The sequence below is a fragment of the Neolamprologus multifasciatus genome, chromosome 8 (genome assembly GCF_963576455.1).
Source record: "Neolamprologus multifasciatus chromosome 8, fNeoMul1.2, whole genome shotgun sequence".
Classification (NCBI taxonomy): Eukaryota; Metazoa; Chordata; class Actinopteri; order Cichliformes; family Cichlidae; genus Neolamprologus; species Neolamprologus multifasciatus.
The window spans coordinates 1318883-1339154 of NC_140446.1; the positions used below are offsets into that span (position 1 = coordinate 1318883).

The 20272-nt window shown below is 40.3% G+C and overlaps 1 protein-coding gene across 7 annotated transcripts; it reads left to right on the forward strand.

Moving 5' to 3' along the window:
- LOC146512078 (rac GTPase-activating protein 1) lies at positions 1–18199 on the forward strand. 7 transcript variants are annotated; one of them, XM_085169834.1, is made up of 18 exons: positions 1–145; positions 4981–5013; positions 5107–5219; positions 5415–5629; positions 8246–8385; positions 10188–10260; positions 10338–10391; positions 10496–10594; positions 11127–11265; positions 11866–11996; positions 13401–13556; positions 16013–16108; positions 16296–16494; positions 16556–16661; positions 16817–16949; positions 17454–17562; positions 17715–17814; positions 18013–18199. In XM_085169834.1, exons 3-18 carry the CDS (start codon positions 5129–5131, stop codon positions 18056–18058), a joined length of 1887 nt encoding a protein of 628 aa, XP_085025960.1. In that variant the 5' UTR covers positions 1–145; positions 4981–5013; positions 5107–5128; the 3' UTR covers positions 18059–18199. The 7 variants fall into 7 exon arrangements, with proteins under 7 accessions (XP_085025960.1, XP_085025958.1, XP_085025957.1 ...); XM_085169832.1 differs by lacking the exon at positions 4981–5013 and having other exon boundaries at positions 5065–5219; XM_085169831.1 differs by lacking the exon at positions 4981–5013.
- The last annotated feature ends 2073 nt before the right edge of the window (positions 18200–20272 follow it).

Consider the following 20272-nt stretch of genomic DNA (forward strand, 5'->3'; position numbering starts at 1 on the left):
AAACCTGTCCAGCGGAGCTAGACAGGTGAGGGCGGGGTTATTGATCAGTGATAAGAAACAGCTGCTGTGACGTCTGTGGCCACGTTCAGGTGATGTGACTGAAGCCTGTGCACGTGTCCTGGACGTGAAACTCTGCGTCACTCAGGTCAGTGTCTCTGTTTCTGCGCTGTGCACATCTAAAACGTTATTTAACCTGCTGCTTTAATATCCGGGCCGTCCTCAGGTTGTTTTCACGTGTCTGACAGGAAGGTGACGTCACCTGTCACATAAATACATAATTAGGGTTAAAATGAAATGTGCGAATCTCGAGTGGAAGAAGACTGAAATCAGCTGTTACTGCACAGTAAGTGTGTGCTCTGATGGCATCGGCTCAAACACATCCTCCAACCACACACACACACACACACACACACACACATACATTTTGTTTTCAAACTCCATTGCGGTTTATTTCACACTTAGTAAAAAATTAAACAAATACAAGCAAACTGCAATAAATTACAGGTAGTAATAAAATAAACTACCAACTCTTTTACGCTGCTTCCACACCTACACGGGTATTTTTGAACACGCAGCTGTTTCGTCCACGTAAACGGCGTGAATCACCGAAAACTGAGATTTTTTAAACTCCTTTTTTGCGTTTCCGTGTGGACGAGGAATACAGAGTACGTCAGGCAACGTCAAAGGTATGTGCTTTTTTCACGTCACGCTGTGCGCCACGTTATTGTTTACATGAGATGAATCGCAGAATGAGACAAAATACTGTTAATCTGACTGTCTGCAGGTTTTACAGCAGTTACTGTCCCTCTGTTTACAAAGGCAGAGGCGTCACGCTGTCATTATTTTACATGTAGTTGTTTTTTTCCTGTGTAATAATATTCAACGTTGGTATCAATACATTTTTAAAAATGTCTCTCTGTGGAAAATGGGTTTAAAAACATAAACAGCTGTGGGATCCTGTTTGTCTGTGATTTAAACCGGGGAACAAATCGTGTCAGGATCAGCCTGATGTTATTTGTATCCAGCTGTAACTTTACTGTATAAAGAGCTAACATCTCCGACATGTCAGGAGTAGTTAGTCATTACAACAAGTGTTTGAACTAAAAATCAAGAATGTGGGATCCTGTTTGTCTGTGATTTGAAGAGTCCAGCGAAAACCAATTCTGTCGCAGAGACCTACCTCGTGCAGGTGAAACCAAAGAGCAGATTTGCTTCACCATATTTTCTAGTCTTTGTCTCAGAATGAAGTTGGTTTGGAAACATTTGGCGATGCTTCAGCTCCTGCTCTGCGTTTGTGTGGGAGGCCCGTCAAAAACCTGTCCATTATGTTAGCAGTGTCCAAGTGCTGTGGGTTGGTGTTGTTGTTGTGTGTTTTTGTTTTTTTGGGAGGGGGTTGTTTGTTTGTTTGTTTGTTTTTTTCATACCCCCTTTTTGTTGTTGTTGTTGTTGTTGTTTTGTTTGTTTTTAAAAATCGGGTTTGGGCTTGGTGCTCTGTAGAAAGCATGCTTAACTTTTTAAAGTTTTGGCAGTGGCTACCATATTTTGGGCTGCATGTGTCACCAAGTATCTCACAATTTCCTCATTCTTGTATCAGCTCCTGCCCAACAGTTGCAATATTTTCTGTGTGACTATCGGGGGGAAAGCGCAGAACCCCAATGAGGTCGTCAGCATCAACAAAATAGCAGCTAACAGAAACCCTGTTATCAGAGGTCAGGACATCCTCTGAGGCGTGCTCAGTAATGTCACCCTCTCCTTTTTCTCCACATATCTTTCCACCAGAGCCTCAGCAGCCTTCTTAGCAGTGGCGTGTCTAGAAAATTTTTGTTGGGGGGGAGCAGGTAGGGGCACAGATTTGGAGAAGGGTGGCAGATAATGTTAAAAACAATTCTACCAACCGTTAACCATAATTCAATAACCGAATGTGCTTTTAACTCTTAGAATGAGATTTTAACCACTACGGTGCAAAGTTTTTAAAGTACAAGAGATACAATCAGTCGGTGTTTATTCAGCAGTCAAGGACATCAATATTTGCAAAGTATTTTTACTGACATGTAGTGCATATGTTTTGGGCAAATACATTTTTGAATATTAAAATATGAACATTTTTAACATACAATTGGCAAATTAGCCAATGCAAAACTTTATCTGCCTATTAAAACAAAAGATAATCTTCTTACAAACTGGTGTTTGATTTTGAAACAGGAAAAAAGTGGGGAAACAAATGAAAAGACTAACATTTGAATAAAACCTGAAAGCAAGTAAATACTTTATATGCTGCCTTATGGTAAACTTTGGTAATATTGATGTATAAAGAACAACACTGGCTGATGATGAAATACAGTCAGCTGGCAGTATTAATCTGCAGGGCTGGACTGGGACAAAAACTGGGCATTTTGACTAGAGACCGACCCCCCAGGTATTAAAGCCATAAAGCCTTTGAATGAAAACAAACGCTGTTGTGACAGTGATGTACAGTCTTGTTGCTATATGTATGATTTCTATACATTTTACGTCAGATAAAAACTTTGTTCGCTAGATTCAGATAATTACATAATAAAAGCGAGAAATTTTAAATGTTAATGCCCTACCTGGCCCCCCTGGCAAAACTTTCCTAGACCCGCCCCTGCACAGTTTTGTTTATTTATAAGGAACCCCATTAGCTTCCACAACAGTGGTTGCTCGTCTTCCTCGGGCCCAAACCATCGAATACCACCGAATAAAATGTTACACAATGAGTTGGATACAAAATATCCACATAATTTGGCTCCTACATCCACAATAAGGTTTTACAATTCTGAAAATATAAGCATGGAAATATTAAAAATTATAAAAAACACAATTTCCATTACAAGTGACATTAGCCTCTTACAACATTTACAAATAAATTAAAAACTGCCTAAATTGGCTTTTAGGTGATTTTAAAATTATGAATAGAAGCCAATTCTCTGATTGCATAAGGCGACTTATTCCACTGATGCTCTAAATATAACAGAGTTTTTCAAAAAGTTACTTTTAACTCGAGGAGTTACTAAATTGTGGTTAGTTGAGAATCGTGTAGCATGATTATGTATTTCACCTGGATGCTGCAACTGAGCATAAAAAGTGTGGTGTGTTTACCAGTGTTGCTTTCTTTAAAAATACAAGTAAGTCATAGTATAATTTAGCCAAGAAAGTTTATCGTGCATTTTTTCAATACTTGTATAACATGAACACCTTAACACTAATCCGGCCGCCTTGTTCTGGACTAACTGAAGTTCAGATCTGTCTTATTAGCTGCTGACCAAATGACTGAGCAGTACTCTAGATGAGATAACACTGGTGCATTAATGACATCTTTCATAAAAGAAGTCATATAAAAGGAGCATTTCCCAGCTGTAGCTATGCCCTGTCCCATTTTCTTAATATCAGAGTTGATGTGCTGAGACCATGAAAGGTGGTTTATGGTAACACCAAGTAATTTAATCTGGGTGACCTGTTCTAATACCGATCCAGCTATGGAAAGGTTTAGCTGTGGGCTGTTGACTAAGCGTCCTCTACTTCCTATTAACATGGATTTGGATTTAGACACGTTTAAAATCATGTTGTTTTTACTTATCCAGTCAAACACGTTCAGCAAATCTAGTTGTGATACGCTGGTCAGTTCAGAGTAGCTGCTGGCTGAAAACATGGTGGAGTCATCAGCATACATTACAAGATGAGATTTATCCAGGACGTACGGCAGATCATTGGTGAAGACTGAATAGAGAAGCAGACCGAGGCAGCTGCTTTGGGGTAGAGCACAGTTTATTTCACAGCCCTCAGAGAAATAACCATTATAATAAACCTTTTGCCTTCTTCCAGACAAATAACTTTCCATCCAGCACAAAGCAGCTGGTGAAAATCCATCACATTGTAGTTTATCTATCAAAGGATCAGGATTTATCAAATGCAGCACTAAAATCCACGAATACCACCCCGGCCAAATTCCCATCGTCTAGATATTTATACCAGTTATCTGTCATGTGACTGAGAGCTGAGCTGGTGGAATAAGCAGGTTTGTAAGCATGTTGAAACTGAGTAACTGATTTTCTGTTAGGTAATGTTGGATTTGTTCATAGACGATCCTCTCCATAATTATACTTAGAACAGGAGCAGACTAATCTGCTGTTGACACCATTAAAAATGTCATTCTTGTTTTTAGGAATGGGAATTATTTTCGATTCTTTCCACTGCAACAAAAATCAGCTGCATGCCAAAGATCTATTACATATGTGACATGAAGGGACACAAACTTGGCTGCAACTTTGAGCAGTTTACTGTCTGTTATCAGAGCTGGAGGATGTATCGATAAACGCTCTACCATATCCACACTCACTGCCTCAAACTTAAATGGGCATTGCTTATTATTCATGGTAACATCCTGTATAAGACGCTGTGATAAGGTGGGATCGCCTCTGCTCATATTAGATTTTAAATTTGTTATTTTATTGCTGTAATAATTCACAAAATAATTGGCCTTAGCTTTACTCATAAACGTTCCTCCCGTGTAGATGTGAGACATCATCGGAGCAAGATCTCTACCCGTTATCTTATTTAAAACTTTCCACACCTTCTTGTATGCCCGATGGCCAGTCCAGCTATGTTAACCTATGTTTCGCCGAAAAATTGTTTTCTGCGGTGCCTCTTTCGTGCTTGGCTCTCCTACCTTTGCTAACATGATGCTCATAGTGCAGAAGCCGATGCTGCATTCACTTACACTCGGATATCTGAGCTTCACTATGAAAACATAATCATACATTTGATATTTCATTGATTTTTATTGTTTTAGCTTCGGCGTGGCACCTGGGGTGGCCAGTCTGGTTGGGGAGGTGGCTTGTGCCCCCCCAGGCCACCCCGCTGGACACGCCACTGCTTCTTAGATGGGATGGCTCATGCTACCTGGTTACAAAAATAGAGTAAAATCGATAAATGGGTAAAGAATATGTTTTTCTTTTCTTTTAGCTGACAGAAATAATACAAAGCATCAGATTTCTGGTAAGATGCTTCAGTCAGATTCACTGACCTCCCCTTCTCTGGGAGCTCCAGGCTCTCTTACTGCGGCGTTACAGCTACCGCCCTCTCTGACAGGTGGAGGCACATCCGGTCGTCGATGGCGGAGTCTCGGGTAATTGTGGAGGAGCTGCTGGCTCTGTGTCTCCAGAGGATCACTGTGGAGGAAAACAGCATGCGGACTGAGCAGGGTGAGAACAACACTCGACACCAATCAGCTGTCAGTAGATCACATGACATAACCCCTAAACTCACCTCATTCGTGGATAAATCTGCATGTGCTCTCTGCTGACCTCTGACCTGTTTTTATATAAAACACCAAACTAAAATTCGACGGGTAAGACGGGTTTGGTAGTTACACACTTGTAATCGGTCTGCTCTCTCAGAGACGATCGAGCTGGTGAAAAACTTCGAGGAGGTCAGAAAGAAGTGGCTGCACGCCGAGCTGGAGCTGAAGAAGTACAAAGAGCTGCTGGTGAAGTCGGACGTGGCCAAAGCCGCTCTGGAAGTGAAGCTGAAACACGCTCGCAATCAGCTGGACATTGAGATGAAGAAACGCTACAAGGTGGAGGCCGACTACCAATACCTGGTGAGGCTCAAGGTCAGAGGTGGAAACCACGGCTGGTTTACATGTTTCTGATGATTCGTGGTTCATGTAACACAGGGACGTTTCTGCAGCTGTTGGATCAGTTAGTGAGCGAGTTCACTGTCATTTCTCTGATCAGTTAAACCATGTTAATGCGCTCTGAGAACACGAAGAGCTTCTTTGGCACTGACAGAAAAACACACAGCCCAGTCAGCCGACACACAATCTGGTCTTCTGCTGCATTTTACTGAAACTCAGAGCAGCAATGACCTTAACCCGGGTTTACACACAGAGCCACTTCTCTCTGCTAAATCCAGAAGAATACAAGTGAAATGCCATGAAAGTGCATTAGATTAATGCCTGAATCTTAATTAAATATTAAAAATAAAAAGCGATACATGTATTTACTCATGTGTCACAGTAACCTGAGTTTGAATCCTCAGAGCTCTTTGCAGTGATTTCTTTCAGCAGAGGTGTTTCTTAAATCAAAGCAAGGGCGATTCTAGGATCAGAGCTTTGGGGGTGCTGAGCAGCAGGAGAGCTGCCCAGCCAGGCAAGATAAACTTTACTCGTCACGATGAGACGTCTTCCCCGTCTCTGTCAGTCCCTGCATCCCTAAATGTCTCCAGTTGTCCCGAGTTCTCTCTGACTGTCACTTTGGTGCATTTAAACCTGTTCCTCCCTGTCCTCATCTGTTGTCTTCGTCTCCGTTATCAGTCATCATAATTTTACCATCTCTGTGCAAGTCTGCAAATTTCTTTATTAAATCATGAGATTCTTAAATTCATCAAGTCTCTCTGTGCCTGGGTCCTCGTCACAAAACATGACATCACTGTTTTGTACATTTTAACACAATTTAATCCCACATTTGTGAAAGAAAAGGAAAAAAACTTTTTTAAAGTCTGTAACAAAACCATCAAATCTGATCAAGGTTATTTAAATGCTGCCAAAGAAGAATGGATTGGAATTTAAAGTACATATCCTAACCTTAATTAGTGGGAAAATAATGAATGATGCTCACAGTGAGTAAAAAGTAAACTGAGTGCATTTTTTGGACAGAGATTCACTTTAATGTGTAAGTATAATATAATACAGATACATAAAAAACACTCCCAAAACAGAATAAATTATTACAAAATATTAAAATATATAAAAAATGGAGGCAACTTTGCCTGTGGTAGAATGTATACAATGCATGAAAAAATCTTTACTGCAGATACTAATTTTACTAATTTAATAAAACTAATTTTGTGTTGTCAGATTTATGAGTTTCATGCTTTCATAGTGGTCCTTAGGAGAGCTCGACATTTTATCAGGTGGTCCACACTGTAAAACGTTTGAGAAACACTGATAAGTGTCTGTGTGCTTTTGGAAAACATTTAAAGCTGCAGTACAGAAACAAGCTTAAAACATTTTTAGAAACAGAGCATCTGCTTCTCTTTACAGCTCCTCACTCCACCAGGCTGTTTGGCTCTGATAGTGCACAAATGTGATGTACGTACTGCAGCAGTCATACAGACAACTGGACGGTCCAAACGTTGGCCTACCTATTACTGTCTGAGGTTTTAGTAGAGTTGTGGCTGAACCACATAAAAATATCATTAATTTTAATCTCCCCGATCAATGATGATGTTATGTTGGAATGTTGTTAAAGAGGTCAAAAATGGTTCAAACCAGTTTGTTTAGGAGATTCTGTTTAGCAGCTTTAATATAGGGAGGACACAACTTCCAGATTGTAAGTAAAATCAGGTTTTTCCTCTTTGTCAGTTTAATAGTTTCTGCCTGTCACTGTTCCCTGTCTGTTTTCTTACTTCTTCCTGACCTTGTACTTTCTCTCCCCTCTTTCCTCTCTCTCTCTTTGGACTGACAATCATACACAAATAGATTCAATTAGATGAAAAAAAAAAACAAGTCCTCTCTCGGTTTACTTTCAACCAAAAGGCAAATAACCAAACCACATGAACATCTAATAAAAGATATAAATACTAAAACACAGCAGGACTGATTGTAGGGTAGCAAACATCATCGGAAAACACGTTTTCAACACTGCAGGTTACCTGGTGTAATGTTTGTCAGCTAAAAAGAAACATGGTCTGACTCCTACCAACTATATAAAGAGTAACTGAAGGTTAAATGCAGCCAACATGTCCTGTTTTTAGCCAGACACTAACACCTCCGCTCTGCTGCGTCTCAGCCGCCATCGCTCTGGCAGACAGGGCGCTAGAGCCAGAGCAGGGGAGAGCTGGAACCAACCATTATGGGAGGGGGGTTATCTATATTTTTGTTGTTAAAATATTACATCTCAACCAAGTACTGTATGGTTTTATATTTTTAGTAGTGTGTCACACAAACAGCAAATATTGTCAAAAAAGTAAGAAATTTTTGGGGTGCTCTGATTCAGCACCCCAAAAATGGATTAAAATTGCCCCTGAATCAAAGCATATTTATCCTCCGTCAGCCTCCTCTCACTGATCTACACTGCCTCGCTGTTCAGACTGAAACACAGTAAAATGAGTGCACCATGGTTTATTTTGTTTGTAGGCCTTCATCACTCTCTCCCTCAGCAGGTCTGTTTATAATGAGCTGTTCAGCCTGTGGGGAGAGCTCACAGACCTCTGTCCTGTCCTCCAGCAGAGGCAGATGCAGCTAATGTGCGACATCCTCGTCCACGACACTAAATCCAGCGCCTGTCTGAACGATGAGCAGAAGTCTCTCTTGGCCACGTTTGAGCACAAAGGGGGGAACATGACGCTGCAGAGGAGCACCAGACGGTGAGGTGGCAGCCAATCACGGTCCTTGCTGGTGAAAGTGTTTTCCAGGTTTACAAGTTAAATCGTTGTTGAAATGAATCTAATGATAAAACATCACGAATAAACCACAGACTGTATAAAGAAGATGGAAGCAGCTACTGTGACATCACCCCCCCCACTTAAAAAAAAAACAACAAAAAAAACATAAACAACAAAACCCGTTTTTGAAACTAGATTAAACATGCTGTGGGTACACCTGAGGGCACCTGTACGCTCACACGGCAATCACAGGTAGCCCCGCCCATAATCTGCCTCCTGCTCCTCTCTGACTTTAACAGGACCGTGATATCAACAATCTCAATTAGAGATGGACCGATCCGATATTACGTATCGGTGTCGGTCTGATACTGACGTAAATTACTGGATCGGATATCGGAGAGAAATAAAAAATGTAATCCGATCCGTTAAATATTAAAAAAGCTCCTCACAAAACTTCCCACACGGGTAACTCGGCTCATAACCATAGCAGTCGGAGCAGTGTGGTCACATGATAGAGCGGCTGTGTGTATTTGTAGCCTCAAACCAGCATTTCATCTCTGAGGAAGTTTTCCCAGAGAGAAGTAAAGCAAGTGTGTAAGTTCATCTCTGAATGTTTGTAAAGCATTCCCACGTTAAGCTTAACAACCGATATATGGAGCGACTGCTTCTTCTTGCTGCTACTTCAATCATGAAACTGATCAATGATCAGCTGATCGTCTCTCTTCTTTGTTTTTGTCTCACTTTGCACCAGAAAGAGGAAACCAGCGGCTGAACAACAGCAGCATGTTTAAGCTTGATCAGCTGTTGTTAGAATTTATTTAATATTATTTCTACACCAGGATCTTTTTCTACAGCTGACGTAACTGTGCAGGGGCGGATCTAGCAAAGTGTAGCCAGGGGGGCCGATAGGGCATGAACAGGGAAAAGGGGCACAAAGACATACTTTTCTTTCTTATTCTCATTTTAAATGTTGAGCTTTTAATAAATAATTATCTGAATCTGACACCCAAAGTTTTAATCTGATTAAATATATAGAAGTCCATTACTGTATATAGTAACTGTTAAGTCTAATATACCCTAGTAAGATATACTACTTTTTCCTTTGGGAACCATCTGTGCAGTTTGCAGTTCTGTTGAAGAAAGATGTTGAATCTATTTAATTATTCTTGAAAAATAATTTATTTCTGTGCATTTTTTTTTTTTCACACTGCATCAAATTAAAGTTGATTACGTCGATTAAGCATCATGAGGTGGAGGGTGGAGGGTTCACTATTTTTGCTGGGAGTTTGCAGCCCTATTAGTTAGGTTGCTTAATATTTCTGCTAAAAAATACCAGAATAGGGAGGATGGAGCAGGTTTAAGTTTATTAGATAGATCAGTTTTGCTGAACTATGAAATATTTTTTTTGCAGTGTATTTTTCACACACAGGTGTAACAGGATAGCTTTAGTGTTTGTTTTTAAACTTGAGTATGAACTTATACAAAATGCAGCAAGATATAAAAAAACAGTTTTATTGATTAAAAAACACTATATCAGATTCATATCAGTATCGGCAGATATCCAAATTTATGATATTGGCATCAGACCATATCCATCTCTAATCTCAATCAGACCTTAAAGCAGGAAAGAGTTTACTGAGCTCAGGGACCAGTAATAAGGTCAGAGCTGCCACCTGCTGGGCATCAGAGAGAATGCAGGTTAAAGAAGCAGAGTCCTCCTCTGTAAAGTCTGTTTGAAACGGAGTGAAGAGTTTTCACTAAAGATGATAAAAATCTTTTGTCAGGTTGCCCGTCATCGATGAGTCGTCCTTCCTGTCTCACTCTGACATCAGCTACGATCGCACCGACGACGATGTGGTACGAACATTAACCCGACACGTGCACCATGCCTGCAGTGTAAGAACGCTTTAACATTCTTTGTCATGGTCTTTCAGGATTTGGACACGACTGTGATCCAACCGCTGAGGTCTCGAGCGAGAGAGAGGAGGGTAACACGCCGTCCTATATTTACTTGTTTGTTCATCCATCAGATTTTGGTGCAGGGTACAGCCTCTGTTCCCCTGGCTTTCTGATGATATGCTGTTCTCCACAGCGTTCCTCGATGGGTCTGCCTGTTGGTGCTTCGGTCAGGAAACGAAGCAGAGGCAGGAACTTGTCAGCAGAGCTTCTGGAGAGGAAAACTGTGGAGAAGGTAAATGGAAAACCGACTGAGATGTTATGTTCTCACTTGACCTCGTCTTGTTAGTACCAGGCTGGGCCTTTCCTTAATTCTTTATGGGGCAGATTAACAAAGAGCTGGGAGGAACATGGCAGCTATATCATTAGAATAGACAGGTGTGGTCTTCTGTCTCTGTAAACTCGGAGATGGTTGGTGGAAAAATCCCAGCAGATCAGCAGTTTCTGAACAACCATTTAAGTTCAGACTCACTTAACTCACTTTCTGTTCTGAATGTAATGATTCACTGCTGTGTGATTGTTAATGCAAGTATCTGATCAACCAATCAGTTGTTTATTATAAATCTACCACAACAAAGTCATTAATGAACCAAAGAATTAACTGCTTAAAGTTCTGTTTGTTCCTACTGTACCTGAACGTTTCTGATGCCTCCACTGACTCAAACTAAAGTCGTCCTGATTCCCCGAGTGAAAAGTCGCCTCTGCAGAGGCCATAAAACATGTTTTTAAAGGCTCTCCTGTGGCTCTGACTCTTTGAACTTACTCAGGAGGTGGAGACCGTTGTGAAGGCCTCCATCATTTCTAATGACACTGGAGGCCAGGTCCACATGGTGCTGGGAATCACTCAGGAAACCTCCGAAAACTCTCCCCAGACTATCACCCAGGAGTGTACCGTCTCAGCAGGAGGTCAGCTCTACGTTCAAGATACAAGATGTTTGTTGTCACGTTCGCAGAGCGAATTCTTACTTTGCAGATTCGATTCACGCAACTAAAAGAAAGTAATAAAACAGTGCTTTGTAGATCTTGTAGCTTATATGTGGGTGTAAACAGAATTTAAAGTGCAAGTAGTTTCAGCATTCAGTCATAATATATACAGAGTATGCAATATTAAGGTGTCTGTGCAGTCTTAAACACAACCCAGTTTGTAGCACCAAAGCTGAAGCACCGACTCATACTCTTCACTCCAAACTTTAGTAATTTTACTTACTGACGGGCTCGTTTGAGGGGCTGCCTGTATGCTGGATAGATATTTAATTCGTTTCAGCTTCATGTCCAAATGTGTCCAGACCAGTGACGGATTAATGATTTTAAAGAATGAGGATCTACCAGGTTCACTACAGTTGGACTGCTTTGGACAAGATTTCCCATCATGCTTTAGACGACCGATCAGAGAATCAGTCAGAGGTGTTCTGAGTTTCTCTTTTAGCCTCTTTTTTCGTTTGTTTCTTTTAATCTGTTGCTGTCAGAACAGGTGAGAAAACCCGTGTTTTGCACTCTGCCCTTCAGGCCAGACGTCGGTGTGGTTCCCCTGCAACGACTCGGTCTCCGGTCCTGAAGGTGAAGCTCTGGTCGAGGAGAAAGTCGGGAACGTCGGCAGAGATCAGAAAGCCTCCAAACACACCTTTGTGTCAAAGACGGTACGACGAGTGTTGGGCAATTTACTTTTTTGTGGAAGTAACTGAGTTAGTAACTTGGTTATGATAATATAAAAGTAACATTTGCGTTACTTTGAAAACATGTTTGGATATGTAAAACAATTTAAATATACTTGACTACATACATTTTAGTGTGTTCAGATGTTTATTATAAAACTGAATACGTTGAAATAAATGAACTTACCAGAAGGAAGTGACAGGAAACTAAACTGTTCAAATGTCACTGTGACGATATTATAGACACAGATTGGATATCATGTAACTGTTGTGGAATTATTTCCACATGTTGTAATAATAGAACAATAAAAAAACAACCTTTTTTATATTTATTCCACAATAATGTACAATAAAACTGCTTTTTGAGCAAATTAAATAAGCCAAACTGTCACAATGTCAGATCATCGTGGCCGAACAAGTGTTTTCTTCCACACTAAGGTAAACAGTTGAAGTGATTTCAGTGTAATACTGAAAAAATAGGTTCACTGTATAACAAAACTAAGGAATCAATTCAATTCAATTTCTTTATTGTCCCTCAAGGGGAAATTAGTTTAGCAGCAGGATAAAAATAAACAGAACAATACTATAAAATAATAATGATGGAAAGTTCAAGGACAATTATTTGCCATTAAGGAGACAAGACGCAGTAGGGATAAAAGAGACCTGGAGTCTTTTAGTCCTCAGAGGAACTCTAAAACGGCGGCTGGAAGGCAACAACTCAAACTCACTGTGAAGTGGATGGTTCACACAATTAATAACAGAATGAGCCTTTCTAAGCACATTTCTATTGTAAATGGCCAAAAGTCCATCTTGCCAGCGCCCTGAAATTTTGCTAACAGTTTTTACCAGAAGTCCCAACCGATTCTTATTCTTCACCGTCAGGTTACCAAACCAGGCAGCGATACAAAAAGACGTCACAGATTCGATAAAACTTCTATAAAACAAAGACAACATCTCAGATGAGACATTAAAAGATCTCATTTTCCTTAAAAAGAACCATCTTTGTGGAACTTTTTTAGTAGTGTAGTAGTAGTAGAGTGTGCCACCACTGACACCAGTAGGCGGTAGGTGAAGTGTCTTGCCCAAGGACACAACGACCGAGACTGTCCTCGAACCTGCAACCTTCCGATTACAAGGCGAACTCCCAACTCTTGAGCCACGATCGCCCCTCACCTAACTAAGTTTAAGTTGGCTGGTTTACCATGGCTACTTTACTCTTTCTCAGCCAATCAGCAGCACTCCTGCCCACGCTGCATTTTCATGTTGGTAACAGCATGGCAACAATAGGGTAATGCTGATATTCCCATCATGGGGTGCAACCTCCTTGATGTTTACATTCCAGCTGCTCCGACATCACCTCTGATGGAGTAACGTGTCATTTCCCTCCAGGTGATCCGGCCGGAGACCTGCACGCCGTGTGGGAAGAGGATCCGCTTTGGTAAGATGGTGGTGAAGTGCAGGAACTGTCGCGTGGTCGCTCATCCGGAGTGCCGACAGAAGTTCGCTGATGGCTGCACAGGAAGTACAACTCAAACGGCAGCTAAGGTGTGAGCTGGAGGGAGGGGCTTCACTGTGACATCACAACAAACCTGCAACAGTCATTTCAGTTGGTTGTGTTCATGGACAACAGGGCGACTTTAGTGAGCTGGTTTAGTTTCCGTTTGTTTTGCTCGATTACTGTTGTATGTTTGGACATTTCTAGAAAAAAAGCTTCCTGGTGCAGGACTGTTTAAAACTTCTTAAATGCACAACTCTGAAAGGCCAGTAGATCATATCTTGAAATTGAACATGTGTTTTATTTTCAGGGATGGCTCTTTAACTGCTCAGGTGAAATACAATTCAGTTTTATTTACATGGCGCAAAATCACAACAGTTTCATTTCATTTATTTATTTATTTATTTATTTATCACTTGGTACAAAAAATCAAACAAACCAACCACACTTTCCATCAAAAGCTCTACAACCATGTGTGAAAAGGAGCAGGAAGAAGAAAATATTCTTATTAAACCCCGCCCCCTATCTACAGTCTAATTTATATTACAAGTGGGCACCAAAAATCAGGACAAACTAACATTAACATTTATCTGCGGTCCTAACCCAAACCAAACAACACATTTACAATCAGAATATACCACTCCACATAGTAACAAGGAGAAAAATTAAAATTAAAATAAATAAAACAAAAAATTATAATGGATCCTTTTTCAATGAACTCCAATTTTATTCGCATTCTTCACATTGAGTTATTGTTTTAAGCATGTAACACTTTTTAAACGATGTAAATTTATACAACTCTTTAAATTATAATGAAGTGAGTTCCACAGTCATATACCCCTAACCGCTGGACTCATTAATCTTTGTGTAGTCACAGCTAACTGATGCTTCAAATAAAATTTCCTTCCATCTTCTCCCCCCAAACACAATAAAAATACTCTTTGTAACTTAAAGGGCAAAATATTATTTTTAGCCTTAAACATAATTAATAGTGTCCGTAATTTCACTAAATCTCCTAATTTTAATAATTTTGATTTTATAAATTTATTTGTATGTTCTCTATATTTAACATTATGAATCATTCGTATCACTTTCTTCTGTAATAAGTTTAGAGGTTTTATAGTATTCTCATGTATTCCCCCAGACTTCAATACAGTAACTAAAATATGAGAAAAACAATGAAAAATATAAAATGCGCATTGTTTTATAGTCTAATAAATCTCTTACATTTCCCAAAATATAAATGTTTTTAACCATCTTCTTTCTAATATACTCAATATGTGATTTCCACGTCAAATTTTCATCTACTATTAGTTGACTATGACTGAGTTGCCTCGAGACTCCTTATATTGTAAAGACACTACAATGATACAGAAAACAATCGGACGACGCCTTGTGAGCAAACACTTGGGGACAGTGGGAAGGAAGAACTTCCATCAGAACCGGGCTCAGGGAGGGGAGGCTTTCTACTGCGACAGGTTGGGGGTGAGGAACAGAGGTGAAACAGCTGGACAACATCTGTCTAAATGAAAGCCTGCTCTTGTACAGCCCTAAGACTTTTAGATCAGTTTGAAATCAGGAAAAACTCGTTGGGCTGGATTGTAGATATTTTAACAAATGGGTCACAAAGACGTAGAATAAATGGGGTTCAGTCTGACCCAGTGTTCTCCTCCACAGGTTCTCTATACAAACATGTGTCAGAGCAGACATGAAAACAGGGCCATCATTAAATATGCAGATGACTCTGTTATTGTCAGCTTACTGAAAGAGGGTGAAACTAACCACGGTCCAGTCATTGATGACTTTGTTCAGTGGTGTGAGGAGTCTTATCTCCAATGAACATATTTACAACTAAAGATGTAGTTATTGATTTTAAGAAACAAAACGGGCACAGAGTCACTTTAATTAAAGGTCAGAAAATCAAGTTCAATCATATAAATATGTTGGGACCATAATCAATGAAAAACTGAACTTTCAGTTTGTAAAAAGGGTCACCAGCACCTTTATTGCCTCAGGAAACGTGCTCGTTTGACACTGACCGAAAAATTAAACTTTGTTTTATCGTTCATGAAAATCTCATTCTCAGTCTGTTTTATCCTTTTGTTTGATGGCATGGTTCAGTCAGACCTCTGTCACAGAGAAGAACTCACTGAATCAGAGAGTGAGATGGTCCAGTCGTCTGATAGGTGAGCCACAGTCTTGTTTAGCAGGTTCAGAGGATCAATCCTTAAAAATGGTTCCCATCCTCTGCGGGGTGAATTTCAGCTTCTGTCCTCAGGTTTTCATTTCCCAGATGCAGCACAAAGCGTTATAAAAACAGCGTTGTCCCCGTTGCTGTCACTGAATTAAATAAGAACTGTTTTTGTATTCGATTTGAAATGTTTAAAGTAGTACATATGTGTTATAGTCAGGGTTTTATTAGGCATGTGTGTTTTTTGAAGGGATGCCAAATGCTATCATTTTTTTTCCGTAAAGCAAATTTAGCTATTAATGAAACCTTGTTCAGGACTCGTTGGAGGACTTTGCTCCTCAGACTCATCCCAGAGTGCCTCAGCTGATTGTGGACTGCGTGGCCGAAATCGAGAGGAGGGGCCTGCAGGAGGTGAGCCGTTACTGTTTTGATCATTTGGGTTTATGGATGTATCAATAATAAAGATGCTGTTTGTTCTGATACTCTGGGATTAAATGAGGGTTGGATCCTCCTGTGCATGCAAGGATGTGGATAAAGAAAACTTCCTGGAGCCCTGTCCCCAGCATGCACTTCCTGTATGTCTAACCTGTGTCTGCAGAGAGGCCTGTACAGAGTTCCTGGAGGTGAGCGTCTGGTGAAGGAGCTCAGAGACTGCTTCCTTCAGGGGAAATCTGCTCTGATGCTCAGTAAAGTCCAAGATGTCCATGTGGTCTGCGGACTGCTGAAAGACTTCCTGAGGAAGCTGAATGAACCTATGATCACCTTCAGACTGCACAGGACCTTTATGGAGGCTTCAGGTATGTTCAGACCTTTAAATTCCAGAGCTGAGACCAGCGCCTGATGTCACGTTTTTTTCAGAGCTGACTGATGAAGACAACTGCTCAGCTACCATGTATCAGGCCATAGCAGAGCTGCCAAAGGCCAACAGGGACACGCTTGCCTTCCTCATGATTCATTTACACAAGTAAGTCCTTCCACAAAGTCTCCACACGGAAATCAAGCACACCTGAAGAGCTGCAGATGAGCACTTTGGGATTTTAAGGCTTTGTGTATATATGTGTGTATATATATATATATATATTTCTTTTTCTTTCTTTTTTTTTTAACTTAATGTTTGAGGGTGATGAGGAGTCCTCACTGCCAGATGGACCAGAATAACTTGTCCCGGGTGTTCGGCCCAACCATTGTGGGTCACGGGATGCCTGAGCCATCACCCAGCACCATCTTGAGAGACACCAACACTCAGCTGAAGGTCAGCCTCTCTAAATATCCAGACCGGAAGAGGGGTGGGGGGGGGGATAATTGAGTTGAATTTTGGATAACGGTTGGTTTCAGTCACGATAAAGTACAAACAGACTGAACCGGTCACTGCTAGCATTTGATATCTGACCTTATAGCTGCTACAAAGTAAGAAAAATCTTCAGTACCCTACATGCATCCGACTCAGTTCCCAAAGCACGCTGCTGCCCCCTACTGTCCAAAGTGTTATACACTCTCCTGGCAACAGGGAACTTACATGACATTGTGGATTTAAATCACACCAATAAACCAGCAAAATAAAACATGCATAATAATCTCCATATATCACGACACTTAACTCACAATTGTGACCACATTTCTGTGTGGATCACACATGCAATGTGAAAAGTGTTGCTAGGTAACACAAATGTTGAGTGTAGCATCTTTATAGTATTAATTTCTCTGTCCTCTGCATCTTCAGAGATCATTTTGAGTGCTCTCGTTGCTCTCACTGCAGGTTGTCTGCCGCCTCTTGTCCCTCCCTGAAGATTACTGGAGGCGTATCCTCATTGGCCAAATCCCCCCTTCTTCCTCCACCAGTAAGATGGGCCAGAGTGAAGGGCAAGGTGAGAAACCTGAGGCCTCTTTAACCATCGCCGTGAATCGTCCGACTGCCTCAGCCGCCTTTGTTTTCTTTCACAGTATAACTGGACCTCTTAATACAAAGAAGGAAGCACTGAACCTTGTTTTTTAATATATATAAATATTTTCCTCTCAGGTCGTTTCTTCAAGCCGCTGACATCTCCAGAGTTAAACAGTTACTACCAAGCTACAGCAGGAAGATCTGTGAGAGGGCGAGTCAGGAACCGGGGCAATGCGTAAGACCACGCCGCGTTAACGCAACATCCACAAACTCTTGAGCAAATACTGAGGAAGATCACGGGGCTAAAATTAACTTTAGTTCTAAGACTGGGAGAATTTCTGGGTTTTAGTTTTCCCTTTAATGCAGGTTAAAGATATGAGATATTAGCGTTGTTGTTTCAGTTATCTCATGTCATGGTTTGTTTTGTCCTCAGAGGTCGACCAGAGCCGGCGAGGAAATTCTTCACGTCGCCCAGCTGACAGATTTTGAACCTCTGACCTGTTTGAGCACACAAATGCTGGACCTGATGATCATTTTTATAGATTTCATGCTAACCACATGAAGTTTGTTCTCGAGGCACTTTAAAAAAATTACAAGTTGGAATAAAACGTGATGTCCTATTCTTTGCTGTGATTTTCATTTCATTTGAAACGTTGATCTCCTTCCTGTCGAGATCTGCCCTTTTGGTTTTTTACTTCCTGGACACGTTTTTCTCCTTTCCTTCCTCGTCTCTGGGTTTCACATGAAGTTCGTTGATAATGACCCAGTAAACAAAGGGTCTGTTCTGTGGAAACAGCAACTTTGCTTTTATTGGGATTTTGAAGTCAGTGAAAGAGTGGGTCTTCCATGGACAATTTCAATGGACCATTACTTTGAAAGGCAAATTGACTTGATATCACCGCGATAGTGTGCACTGTCGATCTTGAGAGAAATTATCCTGTGGAAACAGCAATTTTCATTTTTAAAACATTCTGAAATAATTGAAAAAGTATATCACATATGGGCAAATTCGACGGGCCATTAATTTGAAAGGCAAAATCAGACCAACTTGAAATTTACATGGTTTTACTGTCGGCTTGGATACTGTTGATCTAAAGTGAAATTATCCTGTGGAAACAGGATTTTTTCTATTTAGAGCATTTCAAAATCGTTACAAAAGTAAGTCAAATATGGGCAATTTCAAAATTCTGTGAAAGAGTAGTTCAAAAAAAATTCACAGGGCTTTTACTTTGAAATCCAAAATTAGATGGCCTTGATATTGACAGTGCGCTATTAGGGTACAATGTTGTGTCATGTAGATCTAACATTAGAGTTTTTAAACAAGCCTAAATTATATGTTATTATGTTCTTAACATATCTGTTAATTCACTCGAGGTTGGCTTTTATTTTGAAATCCGGTTTCCACATCCATTCCCGTAATACTTTGAATACACAGGGAACGTAAAACAAACTGGAGGCTGGCTTGACACAAGTCTGGGGTCGACGGACCCAGAGTCTCAAGTTTAACGTGTGTTTGAACAATAACACACGTTCAAACACAAGTTAAACACATATACCAGTTTTTAAATTGTGTTGATAGGCCACGTAAAACCGATGTTTTTTGAATAAAACAGTGGCGTTTACTCCGGGAGGAAACGGTAAAAACTGCGTTTTCTAAGGAGAGCGCTAGCAAACACGATTTGCTTGTGAGTGAAAAAGGAAAAAAACACTTCTTCTCTCTTGGTGGAAAAATGTACCACGTCGACCAATCAAAAAATGATATGGCAACATTTGGCATTTGGTCATTTTGGAAGAGGGGGAAGTTTTAGGAGTGACCGGCGAAAGAGAGAGAGCGAGTTTTGATACTGAGAGATTTGTGACGTTTGCCGTGTTTGGAGACTGAAGTTAGTGTGTTGTCTTGTGTAGTTAGTGTGTAGTTGTTTTGTTTTGTGTGTCAGTTCTACTAGTGAACGTCACAGTTGCTGCAAAAAAGCCACCAAAGGCAGATTGCAGTGTAAACGCTGAGTGCTGAGTTTTTTTACATTTAAAAAACCTGCAGGTCTGACAGCAGCTGTGTCATAAATTTTAAATTTATGCAACTATTTTTTGGAGTTGCATAAATTTGTGTGCTTTCTTATTTGATGCAGAACAGCTGATTGTTCTGTAAAGAGTTTTAAATAAATAACGTCTGAGCCTTGGCTGCATTTTTAGGTAAATAGTACCAAATAACTTTGTTGTTTGCAAAACTTGTGCATATTTTTAAAAAATGTACAATTTCTATTTGCATTTCAAGTTATGACAATGATTCGTTAAACGTGCTTGTGGTTTTTACAGTCAAAAATATCACTTTCTACTCGTATTTTAAATTTTGTCTGAATTTAGATAAATTGTGCTGACACATTATGTCAAAATGAGTAAATAACAGATTGGCAAGATAAACAGTTTTAAAGGTGAAATATAGAGAACAAATCAATTATACCCTGGACCCCAGAGGGTTAAAGGCTAAAAGCAAAGTTGTCACTGTTTATATTTGTGTGTATTGCTGCAGCTTTTTTGAGTATTAACTTGGTGCCTTTGGGTGAAATAATGGTAATATGACCGATCCGTATGGTCACAAAGAATAGCTTCTTGTTTCTGTGCTACCAAAGACATAAATGTCTGCAAGCTCACACTGAGGCCTGTGGGGCACTATCAGCCACTGAGACAGTTCACAC

Coding starts and splice junctions, on each gene's coding strand:
- LOC146512078 (XM_085169828.1), top strand. CDS start 4,899: ATGGGATGGCTCATGCTACCTGGTTACAAAAATAGAGTAAAATCGATA. Junction 5,630..8,245: donor AATACCTGGTGAGGCTCAAG/GTCAGAGGTGGA, acceptor CCTGTCCTCCAG/CAGAGGCAGATGCAGCTAAT. Junction 13,557..16,012: donor CAACTCAAACGGCAGCTAAG/GTGTGAGCTGGA, acceptor AACCTTGTTCAG/GACTCGTTGGAGGACTTTGC.